The sequence below is a fragment of the Micropterus salmoides genome, unplaced genomic scaffold (assembly GCF_014851395.1).
Source record: "Micropterus salmoides isolate LMB-PRFRI ecotype aquatic unplaced genomic scaffold, ASM1485139v1 Ms_hic_scaffold_2, whole genome shotgun sequence".
Lineage (NCBI taxonomy): Eukaryota > Metazoa > Chordata > Actinopteri > Centrarchiformes > Centrarchidae > Micropterus > Micropterus salmoides.
The window spans coordinates 2,526,290-2,541,188 of record NW_024041150.1 but is presented as its reverse complement, the minus strand read 5'-3'; the positions used below and the strand labels follow the sequence as shown (position 1 = coordinate 2,541,188).

General features: G+C 40.9%; 1 protein-coding gene across 3 annotated transcripts in view; it reads right to left on the bottom strand.

The window, feature by feature from the left end:
* Nucleotides 1–14,899, bottom strand: part of gfra1a (gdnf family receptor alpha 1a) — a 107,313-nt gene that overhangs the window by 20,954 nt on the left and 71,460 nt on the right. For all 3 annotated transcript variants that reach the window (XM_038732379.1, XM_038732377.1, XM_038732378.1), the window contains 4 exons: nt 6,787–6,965; nt 5,778–5,950; nt 3,220–3,329; nt 1,323–1,457 (listed from right to left, as the gene is read on the bottom strand). In XM_038732379.1, coding sequence (XP_038588307.1) covers nt 1,323–1,457; nt 3,220–3,329; nt 5,778–5,950; nt 6,787–6,965 — 597 coding nt within the window. The remainder of the gene's footprint in view (nt 1–1,322; nt 1,458–3,219; nt 3,330–5,777; nt 5,951–6,786; nt 6,966–14,899) is intronic.

Sequence of the window (14,899 nt, the reverse complement as noted above, 5' to 3'; positions counted from 1 at the left end):
GCTATGAAATTTTCCATCTTCTAGTATGTCTATTCTTATGAGAATTTTGTTCACCCTTAGGTTCCCATTTACATGTGTGAATAGGTGATCTTTAACCATTAGCATATTAAGATTTTGTTTTACTTCCACTGGGACTGGTGTTCAATCATTTTATCAAACCTGAATCCAAAATCAAATCCCCTTATTAATTCCAAATCCCCTCGATTATTGAACATTTTTAGGTTCAACATTGTGAGTCACTTAAGTTTCAAGTTAAGATAACTTGAAACTGAGCGACATCTTATCTGTCATAACCAATGGAAGTGTCAATTAAGCACCGGCTGAAAATAACAGTTCCACAACCTGCGGGTTTTGTGCATTATAATTTGGTTTTGCAAATAAAAAGAGCGGGAAGATATAAAAGATTTCATAAGAGATGCGGTTGCTTCATTGCTTAGCAAATCCAGCTTTTTTTCTCAACCTGAAACCGGATCTGGAATCGAACTGGCCATTGACAACCATGCTTTGTAATTTAGCCTGAGACAATGGTGCACTTTCACATGGCAACCCAGATGCAATCATAGCCAATTAACTATTTATTTATATAACGTATTCATCTCATTCTATCCCACAGATCTTGTGAAGGATTTTATTCAAACAAAGGTCCGAAATCTCCATCCAATCAAGTAGCCTACTAGATTTCATCAACCATCCTTCAAGCGTATGTGATTACAATTATTCATTCAGCTTAAGTGTCCTTGAGCGAGATACTCTATATATGACCCTGTGTCCTGACCTCCGTACAGGAATCAATGACGAATCAAATTACACTTAAACTGTGTGGTGGAGGATGGAATACAATAAATCTGGCTATTATCTCCACAGCTTAGTAGGAATGCCCTGCAACTTATTAATCTTGGCTGGTAATAGGTATGTTTATATATATGTGTGTGTGTGTGTTACTTAAAGATGTAATGAAAAGAGGGCTGCATGAAAAGGCTGCTTTCTGTCAAAGATCTGGAGCAGGAGATCTGCTACAGCTTTTGGGCACACAAACGAACACAGACACATCCACACAATATAACTGGTTGCTCCATAATGTGGAAGGATAACAATGCAAGCATGGCAATGGGATATATTTGGTTAGAAGGAGAGACCGAGAGGAGGAGAGACAAGAAAAGAGGATAAGAGAACAAAACAGGAAATAGACCAGCAGAGCAGAGTGGGTGAAAACAGAAAATAAGACAGAAGTCAGAAAAGGAGATAAAGTACAATAGAAAAAGAGTGGAAGGAAATAGAATAAGAAACAGCTGGTCAGACAGCTGAGCAGAGGTACGACTTACGGAGGCAGGTGTTCTCTGTGAAAAACTCTGTGAACTTGTCACACTCGTCCTTGTTGTTGCCACTGTTGCTGCAGTCGCAGTAGGGAGAGACGCTGATTTTGGGAGAGCGCAGGTAGTTGGGAGTCATCACGGTACCTGCCGCAGGTAGATGGAATGATTTGTCATTCATGCATTCATCAGTCTTTGTTTTAGTCAGAAATTGACCCGTTAACAAGGCTTCTCTGTGAATTGTTATTGTCAAGAACCCCAATAGGCTGCTGACTGTCAAGAAAAAAAAAAATATTTAAACCTTTTAAGACTCAGTTATCATACTTCTTCTGTGTTAAATGATGAATGCTATAATAACCAAGTCAAATCATTGTTACATTTATTTCTCTTTCTCTCCTCCCCATGTACAGGAGTAACGCAGTGTGGTGGAGTTTCTGCAGGAAGCAGAATGCAGAGAAGCCAGAGTGAAGAATAGGCTCTCTCTCTGCGAGGGAAAGTAAATAGCTTCAGTCAGTGATTTCTCACTCCACCAATGGATTGTTCCCTTGTGCTGGCTGCGCTCCAAAACGGGCCTTTTTGTTTTGCAGTAGGCAGAATGAATTGGCGCTGTGTGGACAGTGTGTGTATGTGAGGTCTGGTTTAGTGACTTGTGAGGACCGATTCTTGACACCACACTGTTGTGGTGAGGACATAATGGGTTTTGAGGACAGTTTGGCATGTCCACATAGTGACTGAGACTGGGGTTAAAACAGGAGTTAGATTAAAGGAAATACAACTTGGGTCTTAATTTCATAGTTGTGTCCACCATTTCTATCTGTTAAAACATTGTACTCACCAAGTAAATTGCTAAGATCTTCAAAAAATGGTCACCTCGTTTGGTCCAGTTTTAAACCGAACCGAAATTACAGTCTAACCTTTGACCAAAGAAAAGAGGTGCTCTCCCTGAAACCATAGTTTCTAGCGTGAAATTTGTTTTTGGGATGGTTCGGACTTTGGGACCAATTACATTTAGTCATTTAGTCAGAACAAGAAGTTCTTTAGTGGACTGCAATGTGAAACCAAAACTAACCAGATCAAATGTAAACAATTTAACCAAAAAACACGAGCAGTAACCTCCGGGTTAGACAAACTTATTAGGAAAAGAAAATGTCAAATGCTAAAAATATGACCTAAAATGTTGGTTGTAAACATTCATTACAGTTTACAGACCTACTTCCTGCTTCAACTTTGACTGTACTTGCCATAATTGTGGACATAGACAGTTTTACAAGTCAATGAGGGATCATTTCAACAGAGCACTCAATTTAGGTTTTACCTCCAAATAAAGTAGTTTAAATTATTGTGATAAACTGTTGGTTTGTTTAAAACTTGTCAGATTTTCTGACTGCACGTGTTTGTAGTCAAACTTGTAGTGATGTTGCCAAATCTCAGCAATTACTTTGGTAAAAAAATTGGTAGTACAATTTTAGGGTAGGCTTTGTGTGTCTCAGCAGTAGCTGAATTTCTTTCATTCCAAGCTGACAAATCTTTATTAAGACACGTTGATGGTACACCTGAAGAAATAGGGTTACTAACCTAACATACTTTTATTCAGATGAGCTAGCTTCTGATTTTACCTCCAATAAAGTGGTTTAAATAATCTGTTTGTATATTTACAACTTGCCTGATCATCTGACTGCTCGTGTTTCTTGCCCCATCAAACATGTGTTCCCAGATTTCAGAACTTTGGTTAGGGCAGTTTTATCATAACCAATCAAAACAAAACAATGAAAATAAGTTTTTAAAGTGTTTAAAACAGAATTATCCTTTAAGTACACCATCAAAGTAAAATAACAACAATCCACAGAGACCTGGAGTAAATACCGAGACAAGGCTGACCAATAACAATCAAGTGTACACAGGAACTCACCAATCAGACCCGAGTATGAAAGGAGGCAGTCTGCGTAGTTCTCCTTCAGACAGCCTGACAGCGAGCGAGGCTCCGGCTGGCAGTTGACAAAGAAGTCCGCGAGTCGTGACCTACAGCACACACAGATCCAAAAATATTTCAGGGCCAGACATGATTACACCTCCAATAGATTTTACATGACCAATTCAGATGGCCAATGTGACTGGAATGTGCAACAAAATGCCTGGTCCAAATGAGTGTACGCTGGAATTCATTTCTCTCTATGCAATTAGCCTTCTTAATGGCTGCCTTCATTGGAGTAAGATGACCTTCTTGCGTATGCTGTGGCTGGTTTATATCCTGGAATGAATGAGGCTAAAGGCAATTCTCCACCAAGTCTGTTCTGTTTCATTTACTGCGTTCATAAATGTTTGTTTACACTTTTGGCACAGGTGCAGTGGCATGTGAAATTGAAATGGAGTTTGGATTCCCAAGGAATTCACCATTTGAAGTTAGATTAAATATGATATACTAGCACTAGACACAAAGCAAAACCTTCTAATGTCACTTCTGGACTGTAACATCTTTATGTGTTGCTTGTGTTGTATGCTTGCAGTTTTGGCCACAATTTCTTTTTGTACTGGTAACATTTCAACCATAATATTTATTGTTGAGATTTTCTTTTAACTGGTCCGCAACTGAAAAGGTCAGATGATCACAGGCTGTGAAACAAACACCTAGTTTAGTCCATGTGTGCATCAAGAACAACCGCAAAAAATTACAGGCGGAAATGGGCGTGGCCTATATCACGAGATGCAGCTGGATTCAAGGTAGAATATAAGGTTTGTGCAACGTACTATATGGGAGTTATGGGCCAAAACATGTTTAATTTAATTATAGCGTTTTTTTGTGGCTAAAGTTTGTGCAGCAGTCTATACCACCCTTGTAAATTTCACTCAAATAATGTTTACCGTTTAGGCTGCAGTATTACTTTTACCGATGTAAAAAAAAAATTCTATAGCACCACTGGTACTAGGATCCAAAAAATAAATATGGAATTTAGCTTGAAGTAAATAACCTTTCAATCATGAAGACAATACCACTTCGTCCAGAGGTATCTGGGGGAGGTTTTCTCTAAACAAAATCACATTACCATTCAGTGTTTCTCACCAGAAAGTCATTGAAATATCTTTTACCTTGACAAACGTGTTGAATACATTTAGTTCCTGATAAAAGTCTTGCAAAGGTAAACTTTTCAATATATGTTTATTGTTTACTTTCATCTTCTTTTTACAGGCACATTTCTTGGAACAGTGTGAAACTGTGTGAAACGGGGACCTGCTCATAAAAACTTTGCTCCATAGCACCACAAGTGGTTAAACATTCCACAAACACAATTTAGAAACAAAGTTTCTGAAGGAGAGCAGATTTCTGTGTTTATTTGAATGAGAGTTACAACCTGCTACCAGGAAATAGTTGCAAGCATGTACTAAAACACACATACTTTATGCACTCACAGTGAGATCTATCTAATCCCACCAATCTGCTGCAGAGCAGAGCAGTGCAGTGCGTAGTGAGAGATGTCAACAGCAGCCAGTATACTACACCTGACATATGGTGAGGGAGCTTGTGGAAATGCATGGCTTTAATCTATCTGTGCCAACTGACAAATGGACTGGGAGGAAGCCTCGCTGCAGTGAGACCTGTTCAGCGCTGAGCGTATGTCTGACGGATAGAAAGCACCATGGAAGGAAAAAAGACAGAGATGGAAGGAAGGACAGACTATAATTTTGTCATGCTGCTTACTGTTAAGTAGAGACAGAAAGAGAGACGGGAGAGGGAGGGAAACCTGAGGCTACAGTCCAAATGGAGCTCATTTAAGATGCCTAATGCTTCAATTTAATCCCAGAGAACCACAAGACTGCTGGCTGTAGCCTCAAGAGACTGCATAACACACACACACACACACACACACACACACTCTCCAATGAGGGTGAGGTCAGATGTCCATCACTGGATTACTCTTTTACGTGTATGTGTGTGTGTTTGTGTGTGAATCTGAGACTCTGAGCCGTGAAGGCAGACAATTTATTTTTGCTGGTTTTGGTGAGATTAGTAAGGTTAAATTTAGAGTAAGTCACCAGGAAATCAATATAAGTAAATCTGCTCTAGCCAACAAGCACAATTAACACAATTCTACATGGTGCACACAATAGAGTTTTCAACCAGCACTGTGCACTTGCATGATTTTGATTTTTCAATGCATTGCGTTGCCAGATAAAAAAGATTTTTCCCACACAACCCTGCATTTTTTGGCTGGAGACTATGTTTTTATGAACGATCCTGATACGTGATAAAATGAATGGCTTTCTGTGTGTAGATGCACGTCAACACAGGGAAACAGGACAGTGTTTTGACACGTTTCAGAGGCTACATACTATATTACCCTTTAACTTGTGTGTGTATTAGCTGGTTTCTTACAGACATTAGGGTAAAGGTGTCCATCACAAACCAAGGGGTACCCGGTTCACATCTGCCCGGGGACCTTAGATACATTTTGAAGGCCTGCTGTTTCCTACCTGCAGATGTAGTTGGTCTTGCAGGAGGCCTGCAGTTCGAGACAGTTGGGTCTCTGTTTTTCTTCGTACGAGCAGACGGGAACGATGGTCTGACGCCTGCGTTCAGAACATGCTGTCTGGTCACTAAGTGGGCATGAGCAGAACAGCATGCCATAGCTGTGCTTCGGAGGAACCTGCGTGGCACAAGAATCACAGCACAACATTGAGTGTAGAAGAGAAACAAGACTTTTGTTGTTTTGTTCATATTCTTTGTGGCAAATGTTGCATTTTCCGCCCTTTCAAGGACACGTCTTTCGTTGATGTTCTTTTCATTTGTTGATTACCCAGAGTGGCTATTGCTGCTCATGCTAACTAGCCATTTCCTCGTTTTAATCCAAACAAACTGATCCTGTGGTTGTTGAAAATATAAAACGTGTCACTTCCTGTGAGTTGCAGGACTTTTCAAGTGTAATGAAAGTTCCCTCAAAGTTTAACATTGATAATCCAGTAAAACAAAGACCCACCAAATATTGAGGTATAGGCATGTATTACAGTCGAAAACAGAAAAGCGTTTACTGCAAATGTTTATGAAAATATTTTTCTGAAACAATAGGGAGAATTTTATAGAGAAGAATGTCAATGTAGTTTTATCTCCAGCACAAATGAAACTCAAAGCTTAAGGCTGTTCACACAGAGAGTTCTCTGTTGTAATTACAGTGTTTCACATAATTTTTTTTACAATACAGCACAGATAGCAAAAACATCTTTTGTGTTTGATGACTGAATCAATGTCAAAGCTTAGTGCTGGAAAAGAAAACCCCGAACAAAAAAGGCCCACATGATTATTTATTGTGATTTTGACAACCCCTCTAACTTATCCACTTCAAAATTTCTTCCTTTTGAAGCAGGTCCTTTGTGGTGGACATTCAGCTTTTATCAGATTTCAGTCATTTGGAAAACCTCCAATGTGTATGCTTTTGAGTATTTCTTTTCTTCCTTTTTTGATAAGCTCGTGTCAGAAGTGCCTTGCCTTGTCAAAGAACTGCCGCAGGGCCTTGTGGCACTTCCTCTTGTTGCAGACTTCAGCGGTGGAGACGCGGCTGGTGCAGGGGCTGATGTAGGCAGAGCGGTACTTCTTACACGTGTCATTCAGGTTGCAGGCCTTGGCAGCGTTCAGACAGTTATTCTCTCTGGCCACTGCAGGCTCACCTAAAGACGAAAAGAGGAGAGGAGAGGGGAGAAAGAATAGGGACAGGAAAGAGGGATGAGAATAGAAGAAAAAAAGAGAACGATGACTGCTTAATTTACTGTTTCATCAAAAACAAATCCTGAATGAGCAGGAAGAAATAGATTTTTACAATAAGAAAAGATATAACCATATTTAATCTGCTTGAAAAACAGAAGGACTGACAACTACAGGACAGCTATACCAGATAGATTGTGACCGAACAGTTTAGCCAACTCTCTTGGCCTTTCTCAGCAGATGTGGTTTGAATTTCCCCTTGCAGGATTACTAAAGTATGTTTTCTTCTCAGATTTCATTGAAAAGGTTTATTTCATGTGACCTAAGCATGGAATTTTGGTTATGTGGCATTACAACTGAACCATCTACATGACAACTGAGCAAAATCCATCCAAGAAAGAAGCCAGTTTGAATAGATTTCTTTGTGAAACTAATCATGTGTTCCCTGGGCCTAACCTTTCACCAAATTTCAATGTGAACTTTCTGGGATACCCTGATGAACAGATACATTGGTCCAACCATGGCCTGATTAACCAGTTAGAGGTCTTAGGGCAACTTTTTGTAGGAAAAGTACCTTATGAGCACAATAAAAATTCAAATAGAGTTAAAATGACACATTTTGACACATAAGACTCGGCCATAAGATTAGCCAACACTGCAGGATATTGTCCTTTAGTAACAGATATTCCATGACATATTTGCAGTGAATCAAACGATTGATTGAACAATGAACACAAGACTTTTGAGACCCCTTTAGGTCTGGATCCCTGGGGCTGTTGCCTGTTTTGCCTAGTTGATAATCACGCTTACAGATCATATCACCACAAAACAAAATCAATTGAACTCCGTAGAAGAAAAAAAGAGAGCAAGTGAAGGAGGCACAGAGACAGCCGCATAATAATGTGTTCTCAAAACTAGTAGATAACCCTAACAACAAATTCTTCTGTCTGCATCTGAGCCGGCTGATATGAATGTTTGTTTTGTATTCTGCGTGTGTGTATGTGCGTGTGTGTTTATGCTTACTAAGAACACAAAAAAACCCATTTGCTGTTGTCTCACTTCCTGAATCAAACAGTGGCCCTCGTCAACATGGCCCTGCTGGCTAACCAGGCATGTGTCTATGTGTGTATACAGTTTGTGTGTTTATGTGTAGAGTTCCTGTAGTAATCAAAGTCTCCAGTGCAGTGCCTTCCTCGTTTGTTGGCCCGCGCTAATTGCCAGTGTTGTCCTTGATCCGCTATCAATTAACATTTTCATTGACGTCTATCCCTCCTGCCTTTTTTTTTTTGTGCGAAAATGGAGCAACAACAGCATTTTTTTTACCCTCTAACGAGCACCAATTAAATAGGGCGAAGGCCTGCATGACAAACGTACAGAAGCAGTGAGGGGGCACTCAGCAAAGGCAAACAGAAGGAGCGCTGTAAGCAAGTCAACAAACCAACCGGCTGATGGCAAATGGTGTTAATAAGATTCAACAGATCAAGGGGAGGAGGAGTGAGATTAAAAGAGACGTAGAAACACGATGGGGGGAATGAGTTGATGGTCCGGTGATGTATTAACGGTGGCAGGGAGGATGCTGCATGCTCTACTAGAAAGGGAGAGATCCTTAAGATAAAGCTTTCCAAAACCTCCAGCGGCCTTTGTCGGTTTATAGACTCATTTTTGCACACACCTCTTGAGCGAAAATGTTTTAGTTTTGTGCATTCAAAAGGGCTCTCTCTGTGATAATTGATATGTGATAATTTAATGTAATGTAACTATTGGGATATGTGCAATGAAAAAATATTTTTGATGTTTGTTTTTGAACGACATTTAAATCAAAGTTGGGGTCTTTCCCATGATATTACAATTATTACTTTAAACCAGGATTTAGTGATAATTGACACAGAACTGTGGGTATTTAAGTTTAAATTTGTGAATGAGTCATGTAGAAATATTTGTATTTGATCCACTTCTTTTCAGCATATCCTCCTTCAGCCCAGTTTTGATTACATTAAATCTGAATGGTTAACATCTTTATAGACACACACTGTGTTACAGACTGCATGCAGTGGCAGGAAAGCCAAACCCGTCACAAGCAGCCTTTTTGGTGTGTTTTGTTGGTGTAAGACACAGGACGACTCAATGTCCTGTTAAATGGTGTTCTGATATTTATACTTCGCTGCAGCTGATATGAAACATCTTGCCTATTACGTCATAAAGCAGCCAGAAATAAGGTAATTTTGTGCAGCAAACAACATAGTTATGTGTGTAGCGTAAAAGAAAAACTGTTTTAAAAGGCTCATAGCTAAGATACTGTGTTTCTTTTTTAGGCAGAAGTTTAGGGCAAGATGTAGCCAGAGTACTATCAAGCACACGCCGCAGCAACATTGTATAACAAGATATAGCTTTGCATATGAAGGCTGTTTTGAACGTTCAAACTACCTTATTTAGATATATTTCTTTTTTTCAGCACATATATGGCAACCTGGAATCTATTAAAGTCCTTGTAACCAGTTTAAAAGACGAGAAAGAGACTTGAAGAATATTTCACTTCAAAAATGTTAAAGTGCACTGAAGCAACAAAAAAGTAAAAAGTGACTTGTGTTACTGTATAAGGAAGTTCTTTAGTCTATTTTCCAGTTAGCCTTTTAGTGCAGAGAAGCTGGCTGTTGCAATAATTGTTAGAATTTCTTAGAATTAGAATTAGAATTTCTATATATATTATGGTAACTTATTCATGACTCTTAATATCTGTTGTTGTTCCATAGCCTAAAACCACAGTCTTTCTTCCGTTTAGAGACTAAACCATATATGCATATTCTGACTCCTTTCATTCAGAACCAGCATCAACGTTTTCAGCAATTTGACCTACAGGAGCTCGTCTGTTGGATCGAACCACAAAGACCAGCCTCTCCCCTCACCACGTGCATCACCTGTTCACCGTTTTCCCTTCTCTAGATAGGTGCTGACCATCTAGCCATCACAATTTGGCCAAGGTAACGAGAGCAGTGTTCACTTCACCTGTCAGTGGTCATAATGTTATGGCTGATTGGTGTATATAATATAGTTTAGTAGTACATAGTAGTACACTGTCAGCATCTCCTAAATAATAATGATGTTGCATACTTTATAGAAACGCTTGCCTTCTGGTCTTTGCGTGACAAACAGCCAGAGCACCACAACTTTAGCGTCGACCCTCAGGACACATTAGTATCTTCACTGTCAGTGTGTATGTGGGTGTGTTGCTTTAGCCATTTCTCTTCTCCAACAGCAGCATGCAGGGAGTCCCTACACACACACACACACACACACACACACACACACACACACACACACACACACAAAAACATGCATACAGTTTATTGTCTATACCCTACTGCGCCCCTAGTGTCAGCAAATCCGTCTGCTGAACTCCCCTTGCACTCCTGGCAGATGGTAATGTCTCTCAAACACACAAAACTAGACACACATACATTGACACACACACACACACTGCGTGCTCTGACAGGACCCACACAGGATTGGGGCCGGGGCCATCTGGAGGCCTGGTAGGGGGAACGAAGCCCCCCCAGTGGCTCATGTTTCCGATTCAGCCTCAAATTGATTATCATGTCGCCTGTTTCCTCCAGTCCCGCTGACCCCCCAACCGCCACCCCCACCTAATTTCAATTACCATGGGATGCCACAGGGTCGAATCCTGACCTCACCCGCCTCTGTACCACCCAGCACCGCTCCATGAGTCTCTCTCCTCATCGTCTCTCGATTTTCTTCCCGCTCCTTCTCTGAATCCTCCGAACTTCCTTCTCACACGGTCCCCCTTTTCTCTCTGCTCCTCTTTCATGTCTTTATCCATGCAGTTCTGGATGTATTCCAGTCATTATCTCCCTTCCTCTTTCTCCATCATCATTATCCATCTCTTAACTCCTCTCTTGTGGCTCCCATCTCTCTTCTTTCTTCCTGTGTCTTTCCTCCCCTCTGCCATCTGTCCTTTATTTTTCTTTGGAGCAAAGTGGAGCCGTTTAATGGCCTCCAGTAGCTTTTCATGCCTGTTCGAAACTCCCATCGACTCCCATCTCCCATGCGTGTCAACATCCATAGAATCAACATTTGAGGTGTACGTTTGCTTAGGTTTAAGGGAGGTTTTTCTTTGTCCTCTGTGTCCTCCTCCCAAAATGCTCCCACTGTACACCCAAAATTTGGATTTGGTTGAAATAATGGTCATCGATTTGGGTACATCAATATCCACATCAAATTGATGCGGCCATGCTAACTTGCCCTTGCCATGAGCCGTACTATTATTATAGTATGTAACTGTCCTTGTTATAGCACTCCGGCAGAACACATTACTGCACTTCATCCAGCCAACTGAGGGTCAGTGAGGGGTTTAAGCGGGAGTACTTGAAAGGTATGTTTGTTTCCACTACTCATGGCTCTGCAGCAGTGGAAACAGTCAGTGGCTGCCTGCTGTGCCACTGGGTGACTGACTATAATTCACAGCTTCTTTGTTTGCTAAGTACAATAAATGTGCAGGGATTTGTTGCGGTGGCGTGGCTGCAGGGGGTTACAGAACAAACACGCTGACACCCAGGGGCAACTAGACATCATATACAGTGAAAGGGAACCGTTTAAGACACACTGCATATATAGCTACATAAATGGCTAGTAATTAACATTTAGTTATCCAGGCTGTGCTCTCAAACTGCAGCTGCACAGGCGATATGGTAAGTGTGGCATGGTCAGTAATAATCTAACAAAACTTATTTGGCAGTCTGTCATCAAGCACAAAGTCCTGTGGTTTTAGCTTCTCAAATATAATAAGTAGTAGCTTTTATCTGTTTTACATATATTAAATGTAAATTAAATATTTTTTTGGCTTTGGACTGTTGAACTTTGAATAAACCCACTTAAATCATGGGAACCTCTGATTGGCATTTTGCAGCCCTAAACAAATATTATTATTGACGTATACTATATATAGTATATATTTAAATACTACATAAACATTAAATTGTATGCAAAATGGGTTTCCCTCTATAAACTAATATTTGAATTTGGGAAAACTTTTACTACCAGAAAAATATTCCCAAATACATTATTTGTATGTAATTTCAATTACATGTTCTATTACCCAAAAATGCGGGCGGCACGGTGGTGCGGTGGTTAGCACTGTCGCCTCACAGCAAGAAGAGGGTCGTGGGTTCAAACCCCGGTTGCCCCGGCCTTTCTGTGTGGAGTTTGCATGTTCTCCCCGAGTCTGCGTGGGTTCTCTCCAGGTGCTCCGGCTTCCTCCCACCATCCAAAGACATGCAGTCTAGGTTGATTGGCGACCCTAAATTGTCCTTAGGTGTGAGCCTGAGCGTGAGTGGTTGTTTCTCTATGTGTGGCCCTGCGATGGACTGGCGACCTGTCCAGGGTGTACCCTGCCTTGCGCCCGATGTCAGCTGGGATTGGCTTCAGCCCCCCCGCGACCCTGTACGCAGGATAAGCAGTTGACGATGGATGGATAACCCAAAAATGCGTTGACATCAGCAATATGTATGCAATATGCGTTTAGGAATGAAATTCAGCAGCAGGTGAGGCATTTACTGCACATATTGTAGAGTTGTCATTATATATCATGATTTAATTTGGAAACCCAAAAGCTTAGCATTAGTTTATTTCATTCATCTTTGTGTTAAACCTTTAGTATGTAAGTTTGCTGTCTTTGCAACAACATTGACTATATTTGCATGGTTACGGTCTGTTATTTGTCAAAGGTCTTGTTTTGAAAATGTCGCATTAACTTCTCATTTTCCCCTAGAACTTTCATAAATTGTAAACTACATTTGTCCTGTTCTACAGATGTCTTGATTATTCATTGTGTAAATTACTTTCATCGGACCTCCTTCCCACTTTGAGAAATTACAGCACAGTCAGATTCAATAGAAAAATCTAACATAATAAACGAGGCCTGGGGTCTCTTCTCTGCGAATCTGCTCCCTCTCTGTTGATTATCAGTGGTGAGTTACACTGTCATCCACTTTAATGGGCTCCACGCTTGAAAGTGCAAGACAAGCAGAAATGGAGAGAGTTGTGGAGAAGTGGAGAGAGAGCCTCAAGGTTTACTCATCTTCATTTGCTTCCCCCTTTCTTTTCTTTCTAAACTCTCCACCTCGTTCTTTCTTTCAATGCTTTTCTGATTCTGTCGGCTTTCTTTCCCTCACTTTCTCTCTCTTTTTGTGCGGTTAATAATCTCTCTCTTCCTCCAAACACTGTCCCAGTGCAATAAAGCCACATGGCACTTGGTGCAGCAAATATCATAACTCACAGTTCCTAGTAATTGATCCCTGTAGTGCAACAGTCTATTTCTCGCTTTCCCTTTCTTTTCCAACCTTCCATCTATATGTCTTCCTCTTCCATCACCTCTCTCCATCTCTACCAACACTTTCCCTCCAATTCCATTGAATTTATTGACCTTTATTGGCACACAGTACAATAAAAATGTGCCAAAACCAATTACTTCTGTGTGTCCCGTTAGCTACTTGTTTCAGTCTCCTGACATCAGATTCCTTACTTCTCCCTCCACCAACAAATCCCTTCACCTCATTCCATCCTTCCTGTTTCACTAACATTTCAAGCCAGGTCTTGCCAGAAGTGCTTACCTGAATACATAACTTGCTTTCGGTACCCCATCAGCCCTTCCAATTTCATACATGAAACTTATTTTCTTGCCTGAAATTTCACTTTTGATCCAAATTGCCCGTCCTCAAACCTGGGATTATGAGCGCTGGAACTGATGGAGGAGTAGAAATACAACCCTTCGGCAAAACCTCTGTGTGTTACCAAAGAAGTTTCCCTCCTCTCAGCTTTATGTTGCCCCTCTATCCCATCCCAAACGTATTCCCTGTCAAACCCCTCCGGTCTACCTTATCATGTATCAATATCAACAAGGTCTCAGCTTTTTCGCCTCTAATAGTTGAGTGGTTACCTTCAATACTTCTAGAGCTAGATGCACCGTCTCTGGCTTGAATCCCAGTGCTGCTCTCAGAAAATTATTTATGTCAGATAGACTGAATTTGGTACTGCGCACACACACACACACACACACACACACACACACGTTATCATCCGCTTTTGACAATTAAGAATGCATGACTTGGCCCCATTGCAATTAACTACTGAGCTAGCAATCACTATAACTTGCAAGTTAACCCACTAACAAGAACTAACTAGCTAACTGGTAGCTTTTTACACCTGCCACATGTGCTTCATTGAGGTGTTTTTTAATTGGACAGGGCAGCTCAACCAACAATGTCGTCTGATTGATTGGACTCCAGGTTGGCTGACTCCAATTACCTTTTGGATAAGTCATAGCCTAGGGGTTCATCTACTTTGTCCACCTTGCACTGTGACTGTTTGCACAGTGTGTTCAATAAAAAACATAGAAACATATGATTGTTTGTGTGGCATTAAGCAGACTGTGTTTGTCTTTTGTTGTGACTTAGATGAAGATCAGATCACATTTTATGACCAATTTAGGCAGAAATCCAAGTAACTCCATATACTTTTTCCTGTGACTGTGTAATTTGGGACAAGCTTAGAAGACCAGAAGTAAACTTAGCTTGCTTGCTCGTTAGCTAGTTATTTTACTCGCTAGTGTGCTCTGGGGATTTTGAGCAACCCAGCTGATGTCAAATTGCAACAGACGTGAGTTCATGTATGCTGTGTTTGAACCAGATGTACTGTGGCACATTCAACAGACCAAAACAGAGACAAAGAAAAAACTTGAGAAAGAAAAGGGAGAGAAGAGTAGGAGGAAGAGAGGGAGGGAACCGCCTTGGCTCTTCACAGTGATGAATCTCCAGCGAGGCCTGTTTCATTACCCGTCTGCCAGTGTTGAGATCAGCCGGTAAGAGCAGGCCCTGTGGGGCTGCTGCAG